Consider the following 22,075-nt stretch of genomic DNA (forward strand, 5'->3'; position numbering starts at 1 on the left):
AAGATGTTCTGAACATTTGTTGAGGCATTCAAATCACATGTTTTGCACATGATTTCAACATTCTACGAAGCCAACTTATTGCAACTTTAAGTTTTATTCTTACTCAACTTCACGAGCACTTATTGCAAAAGCGTGCAAGTGAATTTTTAAAACTAATGAATCACATTGAAGCTTGAACTAAGTGCAAGAAATTGGTGTTGTTGTCATTTGTCTCCACGCGCTTATATTTGAACACAAAAAGCATATATTTGATATGTTTTACGTGATTCTATACAAAAATGATTTTCAACTGCCTTCTTCCTTCGTTTTGCGTAGCATCTGCGTAGCTTGGAAATAAATTTTCCTATTTTTTGTATGGAAACACGTAAAACACATCAAATATATGCTTGTTGTGTTCGAATATAAGCGCGTGGAGACAAATGACAACAACACCAATTTCTTGCACTTAGTTCAACCTTCAATGTGGTTCATTAGTTTTAAAAATTCACTTGCACGTTTTTGCAATAAGTGAAATTGAGTAAAAATAAAACTTAAAGTTGCAATAAGTTGGCTAGGAAACGTCGTAGAATGTTGAAATCTTGTGCAAAACATGTGATTTGAATGCCTCAACAAATGTTCAGAACATCTTGTTCATGTAAATCCTCGTCTAACTATAGTTAAGTTTAATAAACTAACTTTTAAACTACTTTCAAAATAAAACCTTTATAACTCTGCTCTGAAAAGAGATTGAGTTTTGATGTTGTTTCCAATAATAAGCTAGGTACGACTCTGCGCGAAGGGCTCTCAAGAAGTTGCCAAAATTTATCTGTTCCTTATTATGACATTCTTAATATTATATAATGACGTTTAAGATCGAGGAGGAAAAGGAGTAAACGATGTTTATCTCAAGGTTGTCAGCATAGGTCGAAGATATCACGTGTGCGCATTGTGAGGATTATCTAGAATTGATAATTGGGTTTACTTTTTTTGGTGATCGGCTAGAATTTACTTTCGCAATAGTAAGTAATACGGATTCGATTTATATAAATATGAATATATTTACCGAAGATAATTCCCTACAGTATTCGCCAAACAAAACCTGCTGTTGAACTACATTGAAATACTTATTTGAGTGCAGGGACCTATTTGTAAGTAATTTGTAACACATGCACATGAATTATTGTGAACTAATCAATAAATTACCTATTTTAGTTGAGTCTGAACATATCCAGACTACAGAAAAACCACAGATGTATTCAACAAAGTTTCATATTTTTACGTATTTTATAACTTTGTAGTATAAAGTAAAGCTCTATCTATTGAAATAAAAAAGTTAGAATTTTCAATTTTTTATAGTTGATGCTTTCAAGTTATTAAGCATGAAGAAGCAAATGTTCTGAAGACACTAAAGAGATAAGATAAAAGATAGAGGCGCTACGAAAAAAGTTCCACTTTTAGTACTTTTGGACCACAGTGCATAGAGCTTAGTTCTTTTAGAAATGGGACAGTTACGAATACGTTTAGCTTAAAAACCATTCGTTTGATCGAAATACTTTCTATGGAAGAAATGAAGGTAATCTTATGATAATTCATGAAAAAATTTGAAAAAAAAAATTTATCGTATTTTGTAAGAAAAATCTCTACTTTATTCTTAGTATCTCACCGCCCGGCGTACACTTTTTTCAGTCATGATATTGTTTAGTTTTTGCAACTTTTAATTCGTCCAATCTGTATTCAAAGTGAATGCATCCTCCTCCTTCAATTTATACTACTTTTTGGTCCAATAATTCTTTTTTTAAATATAGTAAGGGCAATTCAGTGGATAAAACTGTTTAAAAATTAACAAAACTTGATTACTTTAGAGTCACTTAAAAGCGTTTTTAATGAAATTTCTGCTGGCAAAATCTGACAATAACGAAGAAAAACCATCATGAGATTAATATTAAAGTACAATAGGTTAGTATAGATCGTAAGTTGCGAAGGGTACATACAAGATTACTATTTAGAGGCTTTCAAAAACAGCAAAAATCAATGTTTTCGTTTTGATAATTGTTATTTTTTTCATAGGAGCAGAAACTTGGCAAATCATTATATTTTATACAAAATAATCAGCAACTACATACTTTAATATGCTAGGGACCTTACCGCGAACAGACATGTTATGGGATTCAAACTCTGAAATTTTTTTGATATAAGGTTTTTCACAAGTTTGGTCGCCCTTCAGAAATCACCTGTCTCATTGCCCCGGTACCAGCTTTACAGCTTACGAGCTCGGAAACTCGATAATTTGATGGTCAAACGACCATCATTCCCGACAGTTTACGACATCGCCTATCTCTTTCACGCAGCAGAACTTACAGACTTAATAAGCAAATGCAATCTTTTCTATTCACTCCCTCCTGTTGAAAAAAAATTCGCCACTCTGCAGCGCCGGGTGATATTTGGATGTGTTGGTCGAACAATGTGGAATGATTATCTCGATTATCTACGCAAGAGGGATGAAAGTCAAACGACTAACCACAAAAAAGATCAATATTTCATTTGACATTTTTTTATTCTCCGATCAAACGATTGCGCTCTCCACGATTGTCACGAACGAAGTGTGATGGTAGTCTCCGGAAAAATTCACCTAGCATCAGTGTAAAATTTGAGATGATTTGGTTGATTTCTGAGTAAGCGCAACGCGTTTCAATTTTGTATGAAAATTTGTATGGAAAAAAAAAATTTGCACATTAAATCATCCAGAAAAATAAAATAAACTTGAAATTAAGTTGGTCTTTGATTTTTAGTTTGTATTTTTTTTTGTATAACATCGAATAACTTTTCTGGGGTACAAGTTAGGTTTGCGCTTTGTTTACATGAACAGTACTGCAAGAATCGAAGGATATTTTTCATTCAAAGTTGAAAATTTTGAAACTTTCAGTACATTTCTGGCGATTTTTATTTAATTATTATTTATTTATTTAAGTAATTTTTTTGTCTAATAAGATACAAAGTTACGGCCTTCAACAAAGTTGTTCAGCGGAACATTTTCTTTAGAAAATTTATAAATTGACACAAACACCATTAGCTGGCTCGGTTCCACAGAAGAAACAAAAATGATGTGGATTTTTCAGTACAAAATATTTAATTTTGCCATACGAACCTAAAAGTTCAAATTAACTCATGCAAACGTAACTTAAAAATTCTGCAAAAATCATTTCTGAATTTTGGTCCAAAACGAAGCTTTTAAGACCCCAGAAAATTTGAGAAATTCAAAAATGGCCCAAATCGACTCAGTCTTATGTAACAAAGATAGCATATTTGTGATCTTTTGAAGAAAAAAAACAAGGTTGGTAGAAAATTATGAAAAAAAAACTTCCCTTAAAATATTTTGCTTGATGAATCAAATATTTTCCATCAATAGGCTTATATTTTGGTAAGTTTAAAACTGTTTAAACATCTGCAAAGTTTTAAAAATTAAAAACATACTAAAATGCTTCAATTCCTTCACATTTAAATGTAAACGTGTTCCAAATATCCCGTGTTTCGCTTCTTAAGTGCTTCTTCAATGATGGTATGGTAAGCTTGCCATATATTCCGGGTTTATCCGGACTATAGTTTTTTCGTGCAGTCACATCAACTTGACTAATGTATCGAGAAGTTTACCGATTTTAGCCGTAGAAAATGCACGTTAACTGAGATCAAGAAACCAAAAAAAAAATGCCAGCCACATTTTGTGGTAACTACACCAATCAATTGATTTTGTTTTGAATTTAGTTTAAAAGAATATAAAAATTCAAACTCCAAAAGATTTCAGGAAAAACACGATCAAAACACTTACCGTCAACTTCTTGCGCTCCTTGTTTTCTCGCTGCAGCAACTTTTTCTGCAACAACTGCCGGCTAGCGATACTGGCCGGGGAGTTAAGATTGTTCCGGGTGATGAAGCCGGCCAGCTCATTGATGCTCCCGAAAGCACTCGGCAGCATAGCTTCGGCCCAAAACTTGATCACCTTCCAGGCTTCCTCATCCGTGGGCATCTGCTCTTCCTGTTCCGGTTTCTGCGGAAGAAATTTAAAGACAGCGATCGGGCGTTCGATTAATTTTTACCCAAAGATAAAAGCTTCTTGAAACATTCTTAAAAAAATTGTTTTTAGATCTTACATCTCCACTATCGCCGGTGCTGAGATCAGGCAGCTTCGGGGCTGCCAGTTTGGTGGCTTTACGCATGGCGGCATAGCAATAGCGGGAATGGCCCCGGGTACCGAGACGCCGCGGCCTTATACCGGGAAATACTTGCTTCATAACCTTACCGAAGTCGGCCGTCGACAGCGGTTTGATGTCGATTCTCTCGCAGTAGGAACTGTAGAAACATATAAAAAGAAATATTGGCAACACTTCCCACCTAAAGCCAACAATCAAACTTACGTATAGTCATCGTACACTTCCTGTTTTGGAATGGACACGTTAGGGTCGTGTTCTAGATGGGACCGAACCCAATTGATGGTGTGGTTAATCTCGGAACGTGTTCCCAGTGGGTTTTGAGACTGTCGCAGAGGATCTTTTTATAAGAAGGAAATATTTCTTAAAGCAAAAATTCAAAAAGAATAAATTTCTCGTCAAATTACCTGTCTCTGGATAACCACCGGGCATACGCAGGTACAAAAGTAAACGTTCAGGGGGCCGCAAAATGGAAACTTTTTCCAAAATATCCACTATTTGTTTCTTGGAGTTTTCGCTGTAAGAAGAATCGAGAGATAGAAGGAATTTAAGTAACTTTGTGAAAGCAACAATTTAAAAAAATCTAGATTGTTTGAATATTCTTATTTAAAAACTTTTGAATTTAAAAAGAAAAGTTCTCTTCTACAGATTTTTGCTATTTCCAACCAAACGTTTAGTCACCTTCCCAACGGTAAACAGTCAAAAAATCAAACCTGCTATAAACGATAATTCTTCACAGGCTGACCGATAACAGGGCAGCGAACGCGAAAAAAAAGGTGTTATCATCATCTGTGCGAGACGTCCAGCTCGGTGAAAACAGCTGACTAGAAGAACCAGAGAGAGAAGCCAGCAGACAGGACCAGAAAATAATATCAAGGTCGCCTAAAGAAAACATTGCTTCCGACCGATTCGGTCCAATCGATTGAACGCCGCCGCATATTTTGTTGAATCGATTTCAAAACGAAATCCAAAACCGGCGACAACAATATTTAGTTTGAGAATGGGTTTTATTTATGTTTCGAATTAACGGTAGGGTAGTAATGGTTATGAATTTGAATTCTATAAATGTTTTAAAACGAAATTGAGATTAATATCATTCAAATGATTAAAACATTGAAATAACATTTTGAATCAACCAACAATCCAGAAATAAGTTTTTATGTAAGGAGGTTTTGGAGCTTTATCCCATCATCAAACTTTTCCTCTGTCTCTTGTAAAGTAACACTTTTTGTCCATTGTAATCTACAAGAGTGCAATAAAACTTTGTTATGAAGTAATGCAAAGTTTTGTGAAATCCTTTAAAACCGTTGGTAAACGCTTATACATAAAGGTAAAAAGGCTCTACACAAGGTTTTGTAGAATAAAATAAATCTTCTAGGGAAAGGTCGCTCTTTTCTCCTCTTTTTTCAATTAATTCAGAAAAAAAGCATGTTCGCACTTTAAAATCAAATAAGACTTACCGTGTGTTTTTTTTTTCGAGAAATCGAATAAAGGCTGGTTGAGCCACCGCATGCATCTGAAAATTGAGTTGTGGCTATTTTACTCTCAATTCCCCTGTTTTTCAAATTGTTAAGTCATAATCCCGATACGTTTGGTAGATCAAACAGCTTTCATTCGATACATCGGAAAAAAAAATCTAACAAGATTGGTTTCATTTAGTTTAAAATCTAGTTTTCAAATCCAGGCTTACTGTTTTCATAATTAACTGAAAAATATAGGGGAATCGAGGGTAGAACCAGTCATACCTCCATTTTACTAAGCGTGCGATGGCTCAAACAGCTTTCATTTGATTTCTCGGAAAAAATCAAACAAGATAAGTCTCATTTCATTTAAAATTTTCATGTTTTCTCTGAATTAATCGAAAAAGTAGGGGAATTGAGGGTAAAAACAACCATAGCTCACCTTTCCGATGCTTGCGGTGGCTCAAATAGCCTTAATTCGATTCTTCAGAAAAAATACAGAACATAAGTCTCATTTGGTTTAAAACTTTCAAGTCCAAATATGCTTTTCTGCAATATATACAAAATTTAGGGGAATTGTAATTCAAACAGCAATAACTCCCATTTTCTGAAGCGTGTGGTGCCTCAAACAGCCTTTATTTCGATTCCTCAGAAAAAAATCCCACTAGATAGGTCTGATTTACTCCAACATTTTCCAGTCCGAACAAGCCCTTTCTGAACTATATTAAGCAGTGTTCCGAAAATCACTCGGAAGAAACGCTCATGATAGGTTTCTAGTTGGAAACATTCAAAGCCGATTGCTGCTGCCTGTTGTTCCCTAGAGATTCGGCAGAGCGACAATGCGAAGTCAATGTAAACAAGATTCAAAAGCAAGAGCGGATTCGCATCTAAGTCGATCTCTCAAGCTCACTACCTGGTGTATCAGAAGTGATTGAGACACTGACTGATACAAGATCCAATTCGAAAATCCACTCACTCACTCACTCAAACTCAATCAATGCGACCTTGCATCGGTTCATACTACCTGCGTACTTTCTGGCAAAGCGGCAGATACATAGGTATGTTCATACATACTGCCTGCGTGTTTGAATGGCTATTTTGGTCCTCCCCAACAACAGCAACAACAAAGTAAGATGTATCAGGCAGACAGCATTCGATCATCGATCAGTAAACGAGTGAGTGCGTGAGTGATTTTGCAAGAAAAGTTATTGACTGAAAAAAGAAACTGAAAATCAGGTAGCTCCTCACTCAGTTGAGAATTCCAACTGGAGAAGAAACGTCTCTCTTTCAAATTTTATTTCTTTGATTCTCGGAGCAGCGCTGTCGAACACAATCTTTGCCCCGCTGGGAGATAAACCAACCGACAATTTAGGTTTTGCTTTCGCTGTTGAAAACGTTTCAGTGTCTCTCATGAGAATTGAGTGATTTTCGGAACACTGATATTAAGCATGTTGGGAAATGGAGGGTAAAACGGCCATAAATCCAGTTTCCGATGCGTGCGGTGGCTCAATTAGTCTTCACTCGATACCTCGGAAACAATTAAACAAGATAGGTCTCATTTGATTCAAAGTTTCCAAGTTCGAATATGCTTTTTCTGAATTTTCTGGAATTTAGGGTAAAACAACCTTAACTCCATTTTCCGATCCGTGCGGTGGTTCAAATGACATTAATTCAATTCCTCGAAAAAAAAATCACACAAGATAGGTATCATTTGGTTTTAGATTTTCAAGTTCGAACTTACTTTTTTCATAATTAATTGAAATATTTGAGGAATCGAGAGTAAAATCGGCCATAACTTCATTTTTCTAGGCATGTGGTAGCTCAAACAGCCATCATTTGTTTGGATCACACAGGATAGGTCCCTTTTTCAAAATTGTCTATTCCAAATATGTGTTTTTCTGGATTGTTTACAAAATATAGGGGAATTATGGGTTAAAAAGACACTATATAACCGTTCGTAAGCTCGTGCGGCGTCCGAAACTATGTCCGATCGTTTTTCCGGACATTTTCACAAAAGGAAAATATATTTATTATCAAGGGATTGAAATGAAGAGAGAATTCTTTGCATTTGGAGTGGTAATGATCAAAATTCCACAACTGCTTCACAAGTTGCAACAATTTGCAACAGTTTGCACATTTTCACTCTCTCTGAGCACTGGTTTCTCTCATTTGAACTCAAACCTTCTAATTTTCTCTAACAAATTGCCACAAATTACCACAAATTCAATCATTTGTGTGATCATTGACGAATTTTCTCCCTTTATTTCAGTTTCCCGTTTATTATCATAGGTTTGGTTCATGTAGGAGGGAAAATATTGAATTTCTTCGCGGTTTATACACGCAGCGAAAAAGTTTTTTATTTCAAAGGAAAGTGCCGCAAAAACAAAGGATTTTTTCCTTTGGTTTTGGGACAAATAAAAATTCTTTTGGTTCAAATACATTTTCCTTTGTTTCAAAGAATTTTTCTTTTGAAAAATCTTTGAATCAAAATCTTAATACTTTGAAACAAAAAACAGTTTCATTTGATACAAAGTTGTTTTCGTTTGCCACAATGTTATTTAGATTTAGATTTAAAAAGATTGGTTCATTGAACCATTTTCCATTCATTCCAATTGGTGGACATATTTCCTGTTGTTTTGAAATTCCTATTAGGAATTTCAAAAAATAAAAAGAAAGAAATTTATATGTTAAATTTATTTTTATTTACAACAGATGAAACACTTGGCCACAAACTAGTTCACTAAAATCGATCCGGTCCAAATTTTTGTCGAGCGGTCAGCTGGATTTGGAGCGGTGTCATCGTGCCCAGCTTTCATCTCGGTTGAGGCATCCACGGAAACCATCCTTCGGCTCTGGTTCTGTAAAAACGCAATCACTTATAGAAAATCTTCAATATTCACTCTTTAATTAACATACTTACCATACTTCATCCTGAATCCTTCTAATATAGCTAACTCTGACCTACACTTTCACACGACCGGCCAAACTTGATTCGATTTTTCGGTTTTGTATTCTTCTTGCAAGGCAAATCAAAATATCTTTTGAATCAAAGGCTGAAGTTTTTATTTTAATGAATCATTTCTTCAAGTTAAAAACATTTTCCTTTGGTTTAAAAAAAGTTGACTTTGTTTTAAAAGAAATAAGCTCAATTAACATTTATTTAGAATCAAAGTATTTGCATAAATTTAAAATCCAAAAATATTTAGTTCAAAGAATTAATTCTTTGTTTCAAAAAATATTTTTTTGAATCAAAAACAAAAGTTTTTGGTTCAAATAAAACAGGAGTTAGATTCAAAAAAATGAATGTTTTGAAACAAAATCATTTTTGTTTTGATTCAAAAGCCTAGTTTTCTCTGCGTGTACACTTTTTTCCTCATTGTGCAATGGGGAATAAATCATTGGTAGGCTCAAAAGTACGTATTGGTTTGCCTAGCAGACTTTTATGGGAAAATTATAACTAAGTTTGCTATCATGCCTTGAAAGTAAAATTTGCCCGAATGAAAGTGGTACAATGCCAAAATTTGGGTCTCATTTTTCATATACAGATATTGTAATCCCAAGTGTAGGTTTCACTGAAACCTTAATGATGCCTTATTTAGCATCGTTTCCAAACGAGTTATGGGAACAAAATGATGTCAGTTTAGGTATAATTTACTGTGAAAATTTGGTATCGTTGTACTTTTTAAAATTTTATTAAAAGGATTAACAAACTTTTCTAAAAGCAAAATTTGCCATCACTGTGCTATCTTCCAATCGAAAACGATGCCCATATTTTGGCACTGTGTCACCTTTTTCGGGCAAAATGATACTAAATTTAACATTCAGGGCATGATGTCAAAATTAAGTATTATTTTGCCATGAAAGTCTGCTCGGCATATGATGAAAAGCGCTTTTAACCCTAATCCGCTCTTGAATGTCACTATTGGAAGTTTGGCGGCTTGTAACTTTATTCTGGTGCATATAAATAAAAAAAAACTTCCGGGATCCTCAATGAATTCATGAAATCTTGAATCATTACTTTTGTCATGGACGAATCCTGAAAGGCTAGACAAAAAAACTCTCTAATCAGTCCTTGAGTGTCATTTTAACAACTTCTTTATGCAAGTTATGTGTTTCAATATGTTTCTTAGACAATATTTAGCTGCAAAACTTCAGTTTTCCGTTATTCAAAGTCTAAGAACAATATCCGAAAAAACATACTTAGGAAAAAAGACTGTAGATCAGGTACGAAACACTCAAACATTTTTTTCCTTAGTGCTCAGGGTGCTGAAATTATAAGCTATACGTTCCGAACAAGAATTTAAATAAGATTACGACCACTAAAAATGTATGGATTTTGAGTGTTCAACGCAAGATTTCTACAGTAAATTTATATTCACAAGAAAGGCAATTTCGTACCGGTTTAAGTGAAGTAATTACATTAGCGCAGATACTTTACAAAGATATGATAACTGGAGTGGTTGATTCTGAATATTGTCTGAGAAAAATTTTTGAGTTACATTACGAGGTTTTAAAACTATAATTTTTATACAAATTGGTTGAGAAACAAGAGAGTTATAGCGATTTTAAGCGAGAAGTGTCAAATTGACACTCAAGGTCTGATTTGAGATTTTTTTTTGTCTCAGCTTTCAAGGTGCGTCCATGAAAAAAATTGATGATGCAAATTTAAAGATTTCATGAAGCCATTGATTGTCCCAGAAGATTTTTTTTATTTTGATGCACCTGAATAATGATACAAGTCGTCCAACTTCCAATAGTGGCATAGTAAAAGGTAGCTACTCAATATAAATTTTTGATATCCCGCATTTTGTCGACTTTCTTCCGCATGTTCTTACGAATTTCCTGATGTTTAAAAACGAAACAAACAGCCACAAAAGTTGTATTTGAAGATTGTGACGTATACTGAGTGATTAAATTATGATTTTTTAATCAAACTAAAAAATCATGGCATATTTGAGAAGGTTTCAATTTTTTAAAACTTTATTGTGACCGATCCTAATTCTGTGTATTTCCATAACTCGCTAGCAAGAAAACCAATTGTAAAATCAAAAACAACGTTTAAAAAACCCAAATCTAAATGCAAAAAAATACCAAAATGCCCAAACTAAACAGAAATGTCACTGTTTATGAGAAATTTTGAAAGCAGTGATTAGAAAAGATTTTCATAAAAATTTAATCTGTGAGTATTTCCTGAGTTTCGGAATTCGACCAGATCGTATTAAACAGCTTCAGTATATTTTTTGAGAAGTTTTAGTAGAATATACACACAAGTTCCTACAAGAGAAAAAAAATAATTTTAAGGACCAGTGTCAGTTGTTTTTAACCGCAGAAAATTATTTCCGTCAACCGTGTCTAAGATTTCGGTCTAGAAAATGAGATTTAAATTCTTTTGTTTCAAAATTTTCGCAGGGCGATGGCGCTCAATTCGGCCTGGCCAAATCCAATCAAACATTTGTTGAAAGTTTACTAAAAATGTTAAATTCTTACAGAAATCCACTATTTAAAGATCCAACAATTCAAGAAAACTCTCTAAAGTAAACGGCGAATCTCCGCCTTCACTTTATATGCAGATATCAATGTATAATCGGTGTTCCCGTTTCTAATTGAAACTAATTTAAATAATTTAAATTTTGTGCTCAATTATTTGATTTTAGAAATATTGGACATTCCGTTACTTAAAAAAAATAGATGCAAGTTAAATGGAAGTTGAAATATTAAAGACAAATAAATTCAAACGGAAAAACCACATATTGCTACCAGCTATTTCACAGAAAATTGAATTGAATACACAATTTTATCATTTTTTTATTCCTCGAAGTTTTGAGTTTATTTTTTTAGAACATGGTTTGAGTGTTAGTTTCAAAATTTTGAAGTTATTTATATGCATTAGACCGCTGCAAGCTTTGTATAGAAATTTAAAATTCTCAAATTTTTACACCTTTCATAACTTTTTTTGGTTGGTTTTTCTGCAGGAAAAAGAAATACAAATTTTGGAAGCTATCCAGCCTCGCACACAGGTGTAAAACATAACAAAGACAATCAAAACTATTTTTTGCCGAAACTATGCGTTTTAGACCTATGGTGTCTTCAGGACAAATAACTTTTTGAAAAAATGATTAAATCACCTAGCAGTGAGATAAAAAAAAAAATTTTATGTTATATCCATTTTAGAGCTATAATGTCTGAGAAAAGTTTTTAGCGTGTACCAATTCTAGCAACTTTGTCACAGAAGTCATTATCGTATCGACAACCGTTTGAAAGTTATGACTATTTCTTAAAAATTATCTTCTGTTTTCAGTTTTTCTATCATAACTTTTTTGTAAGTGATTTTTGGTACAAAGTATGTTAAAGAGAGTTTTAGGAACAGTAAAGTTGCACACTTTTGCTGAATATACTGAGGAAAAATTTTGAAGTTTAAACGAGATATCTTGAAAATACTTAACAAAAATAGTCATTTTAAACTGGTTATATCTACCGAGTTCGGACGAGTTCGGTCACATACTTTATAGTTTTGTAATCAGAAAGATACCTTTCAAACCTTTCAGACCTTTCAAACAATATACAGTTCAAAGTGGCCAAATGGTGTCTTCGTAGTGTAAATGTCAATAAAAATGAGCCAAAAATGAAGTTTTTATACGAACTTGAGCCCATCTACCATCTCAAGTCCAAGTGGTTCAAGTAGGCCTACTGTTGGGAATCCTACACGTTGCAGCCTGATAGTAATACTTACGCTCAATCTAGTATAAAAACTTCATTTTTGGCTTGATTTCACTTGATTTCATTCACAAATTTGTTGGAACCTGCAAAACGATAATATTTATGCTTTAAAAGGTATCTTAAATTCAATTTGGTTTGAAACGTTTTTCGCAGAACTCAATATTACTTGAAGTCTTGATAAAAATTGAGAACTTTTATTTTTAAATGATATATTTTTGTTTTCAAGTGATGTCAAAAAAGTGCAGAACTTTTTTTTATTTTGAAATGTTACTTCAATAACACAAATGTAAATTTTGTGGCATTGTGTAATTTATCAAGCCCTCTTGAAATGTGATAAGAAGATCAAGAAACATAAAATAAACTGAGACTGAAATTGATTTCTCGAAAAATATTTCATATCAGCATTACATTTTTAATGACATAAACGATTTACGAGGATATTAGATTTTGGATTTTAGGAAAAATTTATGATCGAATTTCTCAATCCGACCATATATGTTTTGTAGATTACCATACAAAAACTGACCTTTGCCAAATTTCAGCTTAATCGGACTTGATTTAGTGGTGCCTCAAAGCGCTATAAGTTTCGGTTTTTTTAAGGGAATCGGTAAAATCAAATTTTAAAATTTGATGCGAAATGACCTTCAAATGCATAAAACGTCGAAATGGGTTATTTTGAAAAAAAAGTCTCTAAAAATAGATTTATAACTGAATTTTTTTTTCTAAACATCACCAGATTTCGACGTTTCATGCAATTCTAAATCGTTTGGCATCAAAATTAAAATTTCGACTCTATTATGTGTTGTGAGCCTCGATTCGCTCAATCGAAAGAATCGCTCACTGAAGAAGATAATTTGCTATCGAAATACCGGTATCTTAACTATTCTTATACCGTGGTTGAATTAAAGGGAATCTTTCAATTGTTTTGATTCAGTAAAATTTTTATTTTCTGAATTTCTTTTGATTTTCGCTTTTGTAATTTTTTGAATTCCAAAGTCCATTTTTTACAAAAAAAATTTTTTTTTTTTTTTTGAGAAAACACCAGATTTTTACGTTTTATTCTTTTTTGAGCCATTTGGCATCAAACTAAAAAAAATCTCCTACCTAGCATTTCATCTCGCCGCATGTGTCAATGAACATACTTAAATTAAAAAATTTAGTTTTTCCTGTTTCCTTTGGCCCCCCTTTTGGTGACTTTTGAGGGCCAAAATACCGAAACTTTGAGCTTAAATTTGGTACAGATAAGTTTTTTGGGCCAATCTACGAAATGTATATGATCGGTTTGCGAAATCTACATGACCCATTTGGCTGCCACCCTACTCTAGATATAGGCAACAGAATTGAAAACGACACTTGGTTGGACGACTGTGAGCCGTCTCGTCGGCTACTCAGTCCAAGCGCACGGAACGGCTATCAGCTGTCTCGCGTTCCTGCAGGGTGCGTGAAACATAAGATAAATTTATAAAAAGAACATTTTTTGTAGAATAATTTGTTTAAAAAAATAGTATTCAATGAATTTTTCCTGTGTAATTTTGAAAAAAATCTCTCAGAATAAAATTGGCATTCTATTTGCATAATTTGATCCGGAAGAAATTTCAAATCCTTCTTTTTTCACTCGGAGTTGGAACATTGTGAGGGGTAATAAAAAATAATGCGAAAACAAATAAATTGGAATAAATTGCACGACAGCTTGCATGCACAAAATTACATACCATATCATTGCACAACACCTATAAATCAAGTAATTTTTTATCGAAAAATTCAATAAAATCAAGAATACAAAAGGTGAAATAACTTCCATTTTCCACAATTTGTTTTTTGGTCTTGTTACTTTTCGGATATTGGATTTTTTTCGAAATTTACATAAAATACTTCAAACTTTGGGAGGGTTGGCAAAAGAAGAAATTGATATTTCTTCCAGCCTAATTTCAAAAACCTTTTAATGATTTAATTATATTTTAATGTGAGTATATGTTTTTGTGTTTTTTTGGTATGCTCAACATCATGACCATCGGGTATATTACCCTAGATTCAATCAACAGAGTAAGTAACATATGGGGAAAAGAAGCGCATCAAACCAAAAACACAACTCACCTGATAGCGTTCTCGAAAATCTGCTGAATGCGAAGCTCCCGTTCCTTATCATTGGCACAATCGTCCAGCGGCCCGGGCAGCCCCGATGCAGGCTGATGCAACTGTTGCTGCTGCCCGGTCACAATTTGGCCCGGCTGCTGTTGCGAATTTTGATCCATCGCCAACAGTCCATAGCTGGCGCTCAGCTTGCCGAGCATCAGCTTGTTGGCCCCAAGTTGGGAGAGAAAATCACTCATGGCCCCGGGACTGGTTGCACCGGGACCGGTTCCGGCCGCCGTCGACGAAGAGATGGCATTGCTCGCGTTGGAGCTGCTGGAAGCGACCGCGGCCGACTGGATGACCGGTGCCGGTTGAGGTGTGGGTGGCGGAAGATGCGCCAAGGTGGTTTGCTGCTGCTGCTGGGGATTACCACCACCCAACAGAAACTGTTGCTGCTGCTGTTGATGGAGATGAAGGTGACCTTCCGGCAGCTGTTGCTGGTGTGCCATGGCCGGTAATTTTCCATAGCTGCCCTGTTGTTGTTGTTGTTGATGCTGTTGGAGCGGCAGGACTAGAGGAGGCCGGTTTTGCTTCCACGGCTGGAAGTGGCTTGGGTGAGACATTCTCTTCCCCTAGCACCGATTCACTGAGTTTCAAAAAAAAAGTTCAACCTTTTTTCGTTATTCCCGTTTTGTTTTTTCGTCTTTAAACACAATTTACTTTCAATTTTGCACAGCTACATTTTGCAGCCCGTTTGCTGTTTGATTTTCACTTAAATCAGTACCGGTTTTGTTGAATCACTCACTCACTAGGTTGTCGGATCCGGTGATTCGTCTTAGTTTTTTTTCACTTGCAGGTTGCCTCACACCATGAAGCAGAAACCTCGATAAACTGCAACTGTTTGGGATCGGGACGAAATGTGGGTTTAGAGCAATCGTTACATTGCCAACGGTAAGCTTAATACCGTATTCGTTTTCACCACCCGAAAGTTTTGCACCATCCACGCTGAAAACGAGCATGAATCGAGTTTTGCACTCTCCTTTGTAGGTGTGCGTGAAATCGGCAGTGTCAACAAAAAACATCAAGCTGTCAAAAATCCATTACAGCTGGTATTTTGTTTTCGTTTTACTTCGAAAATTGAAATTAAATTTACTTTAGTTGATCATTGTCTTTTAAACAATATGAAAATTTTAGCATGAATTTATGTATTATGTTGAATTGTGAAGATTTCAGATTTATTTTGCTTGGTAGATTCGCCTCTGGCTCTGATGATAACTGCAATACCGGCTAATTCTGGGTGGTCTGTGTTTGCTGCTGCTAGACTGCAGTTACCCCAGCTTGAAGGTTCCGGTATTTTGAACGTTTATTTCTCGCAAATCCTTCGTTCGGGTACCTATTTCCATTTAAGATTACAAAAAAAAAATTCTTGGAACTCGGATCGCGGAAGTCGGGGAAGAAAATTTTGCTAACAGACCGAAACGAACGAAATTCAAGCTCCCAATGCGGGTGTAGTATCGAACTACCGTTTTTGAAGGGCAACGGGTGGGAATCCGGGACTTGGCGCAACCGAGCATCGTCACCCTAAGGCACAGCTCGAAGCTTGCTGGTAGCAGAGTAGCTTCGATGCAGCTGAACGCTTCTTGCTGTGAAGACCAACTTATAGGACCCTCCCGAACAAGAATACTTTTCGGTTTGGGCGATTCCACCAGATCTTTGGGTTGGCCTTTTTGCACTCTGATTTGCTGCTCTTTTTCGGCATCGCCTGGAACCGATTGCAGCAAGCCTTCTGGACACATTTTTTCTTGGGAGCGTTGTTTGCTTTGGAACGTGCCATCCAGGTGAAATTCTCCGCCTCTGTTGGAAACGACACTGGTATTGAATCCGGAACAAGTTTCCGTTCTTCGGGATAAAAAGAGAAAAAAAACAGCTCGAACGCAATTTTTGCGGTATAGAAATAAACCAACCAGCTGATATTTGTTTACATCGGGAAGCACGTGTTTTCAAAATTCATGATAGTATTGGTGAGAGCGCAAGCAACACCAAATATTTTCAGAGTGTTCCACCGTCCACTTTATGGTGCACTACCAGTGCACTACTTATCGTGAAAACGAGCATGAAAACGATAAAAAGTGCACTACCGGTAGTGCACCGGTGCACCACCACTTGAAAACGAATTCTCTATAAGTCAAATTTTATCGTTTTTTTTATAGTCATTGGTATCGTGTTCTTGGTGATTATCCTAAGTTATCCTGAAATAAATTAACAAATTCTGAATTCAGAACTTACATTTCAATATCCAAAATTCAAATTTGAAAGACAGAATAAAGCCAGCAGGTGCAAAGCTGGTTAATGTCAGGCTGGCATAGAATCTGGTGCCAATTGTTCCACATCCCAGGAAATCATGATTGGAGTAGAGTCTGATCTGTAGGTTTATCCATTTAATTGCATGTAATGTTACACTCAGAAATAAATAAAATATCAAACAATTAATTTTTAGGTATTTTCACGTTTCTCCCTCTTTACGCACACGGATATTTCTCATGGTGTAATTACTGGGATATTTCTCACTGAAAAATATTTCTGCGATTAAAATTTATGCATTGAGAAATGGGAGGATTGTTATGGAAGCGACATCTGGTGGTCAGAAAAAAAAGTTTGAGCCGGGACGTAAAGGCAAACGCTTAAAGCAGAAATAATCAGAAAAAGCAATCGAAAAACGTTTGATTTTCGTATAAGTTCTATGGTCAATGTGCATTATTGACCATATCATACAAAACAAATGCACTTTCCCTTTAATAATTCTTTTCTGCTATAGATTCCATCCTTTTCAAAGATGATTCACAAATTCGAAAAGAATGGAATCCGCATGCAGTCAAGTTGAGCGACATTTTGCAACTGAAGAATCTAGCACGTGCTCATACCCGTTTAGTTGGGACTCAAACGAACAAATCACAAAGCGTTTGTTTGAACAAAATAATATTTCGGTTATTAAATTTTATGCATTGGATTATTACACGCCAATAAATTATTCGGGTGCATAAATTTAAATAATTGGAATTGTTATTTTTTAATATTTCTGGATATTAATGTCAGTCAAATGTCAGTGTAATTAAAACATAATATTTATAATATTTTTTAAATTTCTGAGTGTACGTGGATTTTTATATCTAGGGGAAAGTCGGGTAAGACGGACAGCGGGTAAAACGGACACTTTCAATATTTCGAGAATTACAATGTTTGGCACTAACTTATGATGGGAATATGTTCGCCTTAGTGCAACAACACTTTCGAGACACTTTGTTTATTTCTAGCAAGCAAGGTCCCATAATAGTAAACAAAACAAACAAAAACTTTGAGGATCCATTATTTGATGTAATATTCTCTCCTCATAAAATAGTTCATAGCTCGCCAAATTATCGAAAATGTCAACTGTTTTCAAAGGTAGAGTGTTTATTAGGCTTCTCTTCAACCATCTGGAAGAAAATCAGCTAGTTCCGGTCAAAGGGCTTGAACATCATACGTTTTGAGAAAAAAGTTGCTAAGGCGGGTAAGACGGACACCTCTAGGTTGGGTAAAACGGACACATAAGTTTCTTCCGGTTATTTTAAATTTTTTATCGGTTTGATCCTCCATATGTCTTCAGAAGACCTTGGCAAGAGCAATTGCCGGTCGAAAAGCCATCAACATCTCAAACAGGCCATAAAAACTGAAAAAACAGGATCTCCGGTGAAGAAAGCGCCTATAAAATACGGAATTCCGTAAACACACTGTTTCGCTTCTGGACTCGGACCAGATGGTTCCATTTTGGCTTAAAAAAGTTTAATTATACTTTACTCACAAAAATATCTACATTTACAGGAATTTTTACGGAAAAATGTACCTTTTCTGAGCAGTGTCCGTTTTACCCGACCATTTTTGAAAAGCATAATTTGCAAGCATTTTTTGGATGGCTATAAAAACAGTCTAGATGAAGGAAATTTACTAATTCCAGTGGTTAATGCGATAGCAAACAACCTAAACTACTCATCTGCATGAAAACTACGTTGAAAATAGCAATATCTGATTTTCTATTGCGATTCTACCTTAGGGTGTCCGTCTTACCCAACCCCCTGGCAACTTGACAGTTCGGTCGAGTTTCGTGTGTCTGTTTCAAAATCGCAGATGTCGCATGTGTGCCGCTTGCTTACATACTTTCCGAGTCATGCATATGGAAAGGGCACACTATTAAATGTAGTGCGAATCAGGCAAATTCATAACTTTCGAAGGAATAAAAAAAAGTTTCAACCAAAATTGTTAATCTTGTTCAATATTCTACCGATTTATTTAAAGCAGTCCAGAAATTTTATACCTTATGTAGGACACACAAATTAACGCTCTATTCGTTTTCTTTGACTAAACTTTTGAAAACAGATTCACTTAATTCACATAAAACATAACAAAAAGTTCCAAATTCAAAACTTTTTTTTAGTTATTGAACCAGTAACAGAAAACATATTTCAATATGGGTCCTTCCGACATGTTGAGTAGCTCGATTTTCGACAGAACCAGAGAACCAGAAAAAACTGGCACACGCGATTTGTATGGGAAACGTCAAGTTGCCAGGGGGTTGGTCTTACCCGACTTTCCCCTACGTGTGTATGGGAAAAATGCGCTGACCGGTGCACAATTTTAACTGCACCGGACCTGATTCATTGGTGCCTCCAAGCGCGTAAAATTTCGGTTCAACGCCTCAACCGAGGACGATGAGAATTTCTCCTACGAGAATGAAGAGCATTTGAAGGGTACAGGTGATACTGGTCCCTCAAATGCGATCCACACTCAAGTGGGTGGTAATTCTTCATCGCTCTCGGTTGAGAGTGGAACAACCCGGCTCCGAAAATACACAGAGAACTCATCTCTCACTGGACCTGGTTTTCATCCGGCCCAAAGTAAATAGTAAGCTACTAAATGTGGTACAGATCATCCAAGGACCGGGGAGGTGGTTCTCTGTATCTAGTATTACAAAAGTACGTCCGAACAAGCTACGCGTTGTTGTGGCGGACCGGAAAGCCGCAAATGAAATAGTCAGCAATTTCATTAACCTTGAGTACCGTGTCTACATCCTGTCTTGAGACGTAGAGATCGAGGGCGTGACCACAGAGATGAGTCTCAAGGAGGAGTACATTAAATCCAACGGCATTGGTAAGTTTAAGAGCCTTGATTCAGCTTCGGTTGAAAGCTTGGATTGTCGTCAACTCAGAACTACCACCGTCGCTAATGGAGATAAAAGGTACACTCCCTCAGCCTCATTTCGTGTTACCTTCGCCTGTACCACCCTCCCTCACTATGTCTTGATTGACGGAGTGTTGAGGCTTCCTGTGCGGCTTTTTATGCCTCGCCCAATGGAATGGAAAAATTGCATTAAATTGGGCCATACAGCTTCCCGTTGTTGCACCAAGGAGCGTGCTCAGCAATAGAGCAGAAATGCATCTATGGCTCTTTCCATGATATTTCCTTGTGCGAGGCCTTGTGCAAAGGCGCTCTTTGAAGGAACGGTCAAAACGTTCCTATGCCGCCATTTCAGAGAGCGCGGCGCCTCCGACCCAACCCCAATGCAGTAACATCTTCTCAGTTCTGTCAGTTGACAATGAAGACACTGATTCCACTGATCAGGATAGACCAGTTATTTTCATTGGAAACTCCTGGAAACGGGCAAAACCCGCTCCTAAGACCCCCAAAGTTCCCCCAGAGGGCCTCAGTTTGCTCTACAATAAATGATAGACAAAAACCATCAAGTTCGAGAAATGCTAAAATAGGCCCTCCTGAATTCCCAATGAAATTTATACCCCAGAGTAAACCAGAAGTGGCAGAATTTTCGAAGTCTGCAATATCCAACATAGTTTTGGAAGAACCAACGTCTCAAACGGGAATTTTCTAGCTAACTGATATAGTAAATTGAACATTATCGTTTTTCAATGTGTCTGAATCCATAAGAGACATTGTTTTCGCAATGCTGCCCTTGGCAAAGACATTTTTGAAGCAATTGATGCAAACCTGGCCACTTCTTTCAGTGTTTATTCTCTCTCGATAGCGAGAGGTTCGAGAGATCACTGTGTTACAGTGGAATTGTCGTAGTCTAATTTCTAAAATGAATCCGTTCAAATTCTTCTTCAAGAAAAAAAATGTGACATTTTTGTGTTGTCCGAAACTTGGCTTTCTTCTCGATCGAACATCTCATTCCACGATTTTCAGGTTATCCGTCTGGATCGTTACGATTCTTATGGAGAGGTGCTTTTGGGGATCAAACGAGCCACTCCTTTTTTTAGAATCCACATTCCTTTATCAGGTGGAATTGAAGCTGTTGCATGTCATACTAGACTGAGTCGATTTGGGGTCATTTTTAATTTCTCAAACCCTGGGGTCTAAAAATCTTCGTTTTGGTTCAAAACTCATCCATGATTTTTTGTAGAATTTTTAAGTAACGTTTACATGAGTAAATTTGAACTTTTAGGTTTGTATGGGAAAATTGAATATTTTGTACTGAAAAATCAACATCGTTTTTGTTTCTTCGATGGAACCGAGCCAGCTGACTGTTTTTGTGCCAATTTATAAAATTCCTAAGGGAAATTTTCCACTGAACAATTTTGTCGATGGCTGTAACTTCGTATCTTATTAGGCAAAAAAGTTATTAGCTTTTTATCATAGGTATGTCTTTTCGCATTGATAAACAATGAATTCAATTGACATCCCTGCAGGGTGCCTAGCGAGGTATTGCATGACTACTTTTCTTGCAATACTTACGAGACTTCAGCAGTGATGTCAATTGAATTTGTCGTTCATCAATGCAAAAAGACATATCTCTGTTAAACAGCTAATAACTTTTTTGCCTAATAAGATACAAAGTTACAGCCTTCGACAAAATTGTTCAGCGGAAAATTTCCCTTAGGAAGTTTGAGTTTTGGACCAAGACAAAGATTTTTAGACCCCAGGGTTTGAGAAATTCAAAAATGACCCCAAATCGACTCAGTCTAATGTCATACGGCTATAAGAGGTAAGGACTTATGTGTACTGGCTTCAGAGAGTTGTAGTGGATCGAAGTCATCCAGAGGACCTGTGTTCAGTTTTGCCTGAGCCAAGGTTGATCCTGGGTGATTTCAACTCGCATGGAACTGTCTGGGGAAAACAAATCGACGATGGTCGACTGGAAAAAGTACTCGGACGAAATAATAACAGCCATCGATTCTGTGCATGTCTTACCTCCTTTTGAGGTATACCACTTTCTTTCACGTGTAAAGGTGCATTTACAGTTCTTTCGAACGTGAAAATGAAAAAACTTATATTCTTCAAAAACTCGACTATGCTGCATTTCATGGCTGAGAAACTAGGTGGAATAGATGCGGAATGGTTGAACGATTATTTTTGAACTGATTTCCTTGTTGCCCTTTAATATTAATTTTATTTCAATTCCCCCGATTTTCACTGCGGAATACTTTTTCCGCGTTCACTAACATTCCGCTCGAAGTGTAAACGCACTGAGCGAACGTGAAAACGGAAAACGAACAAGAGTGGTGAATATAAATTCCGCGTTCATTTTCACGTCCTAATGGCTAAGTGCATTCTGAAAAAAATTTCACCGATGACGGAAAAATTTTTGCTTCATAAAAA

The 22,075-nt window shown here is 36.0% G+C and overlaps 1 protein-coding gene across 2 annotated transcripts in view; it reads right to left on the reverse strand.

Annotated features, from left to right (window-relative positions):
• Nucleotides 1-22,075, reverse strand: part of LOC129757824 (putative uncharacterized protein DDB_G0277255) — a 97,933-nt gene that overhangs the window by 66,918 nt on the left and 8,940 nt on the right. The window contains exons 2-6 of one of the 2 annotated variants that reach the window (XM_055755146.1): nucleotides 14,453-15,328; nucleotides 4,589-4,698; nucleotides 4,389-4,521; nucleotides 4,095-4,323; nucleotides 3,803-4,021 (exon numbers count right to left, since the gene is read on the reverse strand). In XM_055755146.1, the coding sequence (XP_055611121.1) occupies nucleotides 3,803-4,021; nucleotides 4,095-4,323; nucleotides 4,389-4,521; nucleotides 4,589-4,698; nucleotides 14,453-15,054 (1,293 nt within the window). In that variant the 5' untranslated portion in view covers nucleotides 15,055-15,328. The remainder of the gene's footprint in view (nucleotides 1-3,802; nucleotides 4,022-4,094; nucleotides 4,324-4,388; nucleotides 4,522-4,588; nucleotides 4,699-14,452; nucleotides 15,329-22,075) is intronic. The other variant, XM_055755147.1, reaches the window with a different exon arrangement.

This window comes from Uranotaenia lowii, chromosome 3 (assembly GCF_029784155.1).
Source record: "Uranotaenia lowii strain MFRU-FL chromosome 3, ASM2978415v1, whole genome shotgun sequence".
Classification (NCBI taxonomy): Eukaryota; Metazoa; Arthropoda; class Insecta; order Diptera; family Culicidae; genus Uranotaenia; species Uranotaenia lowii.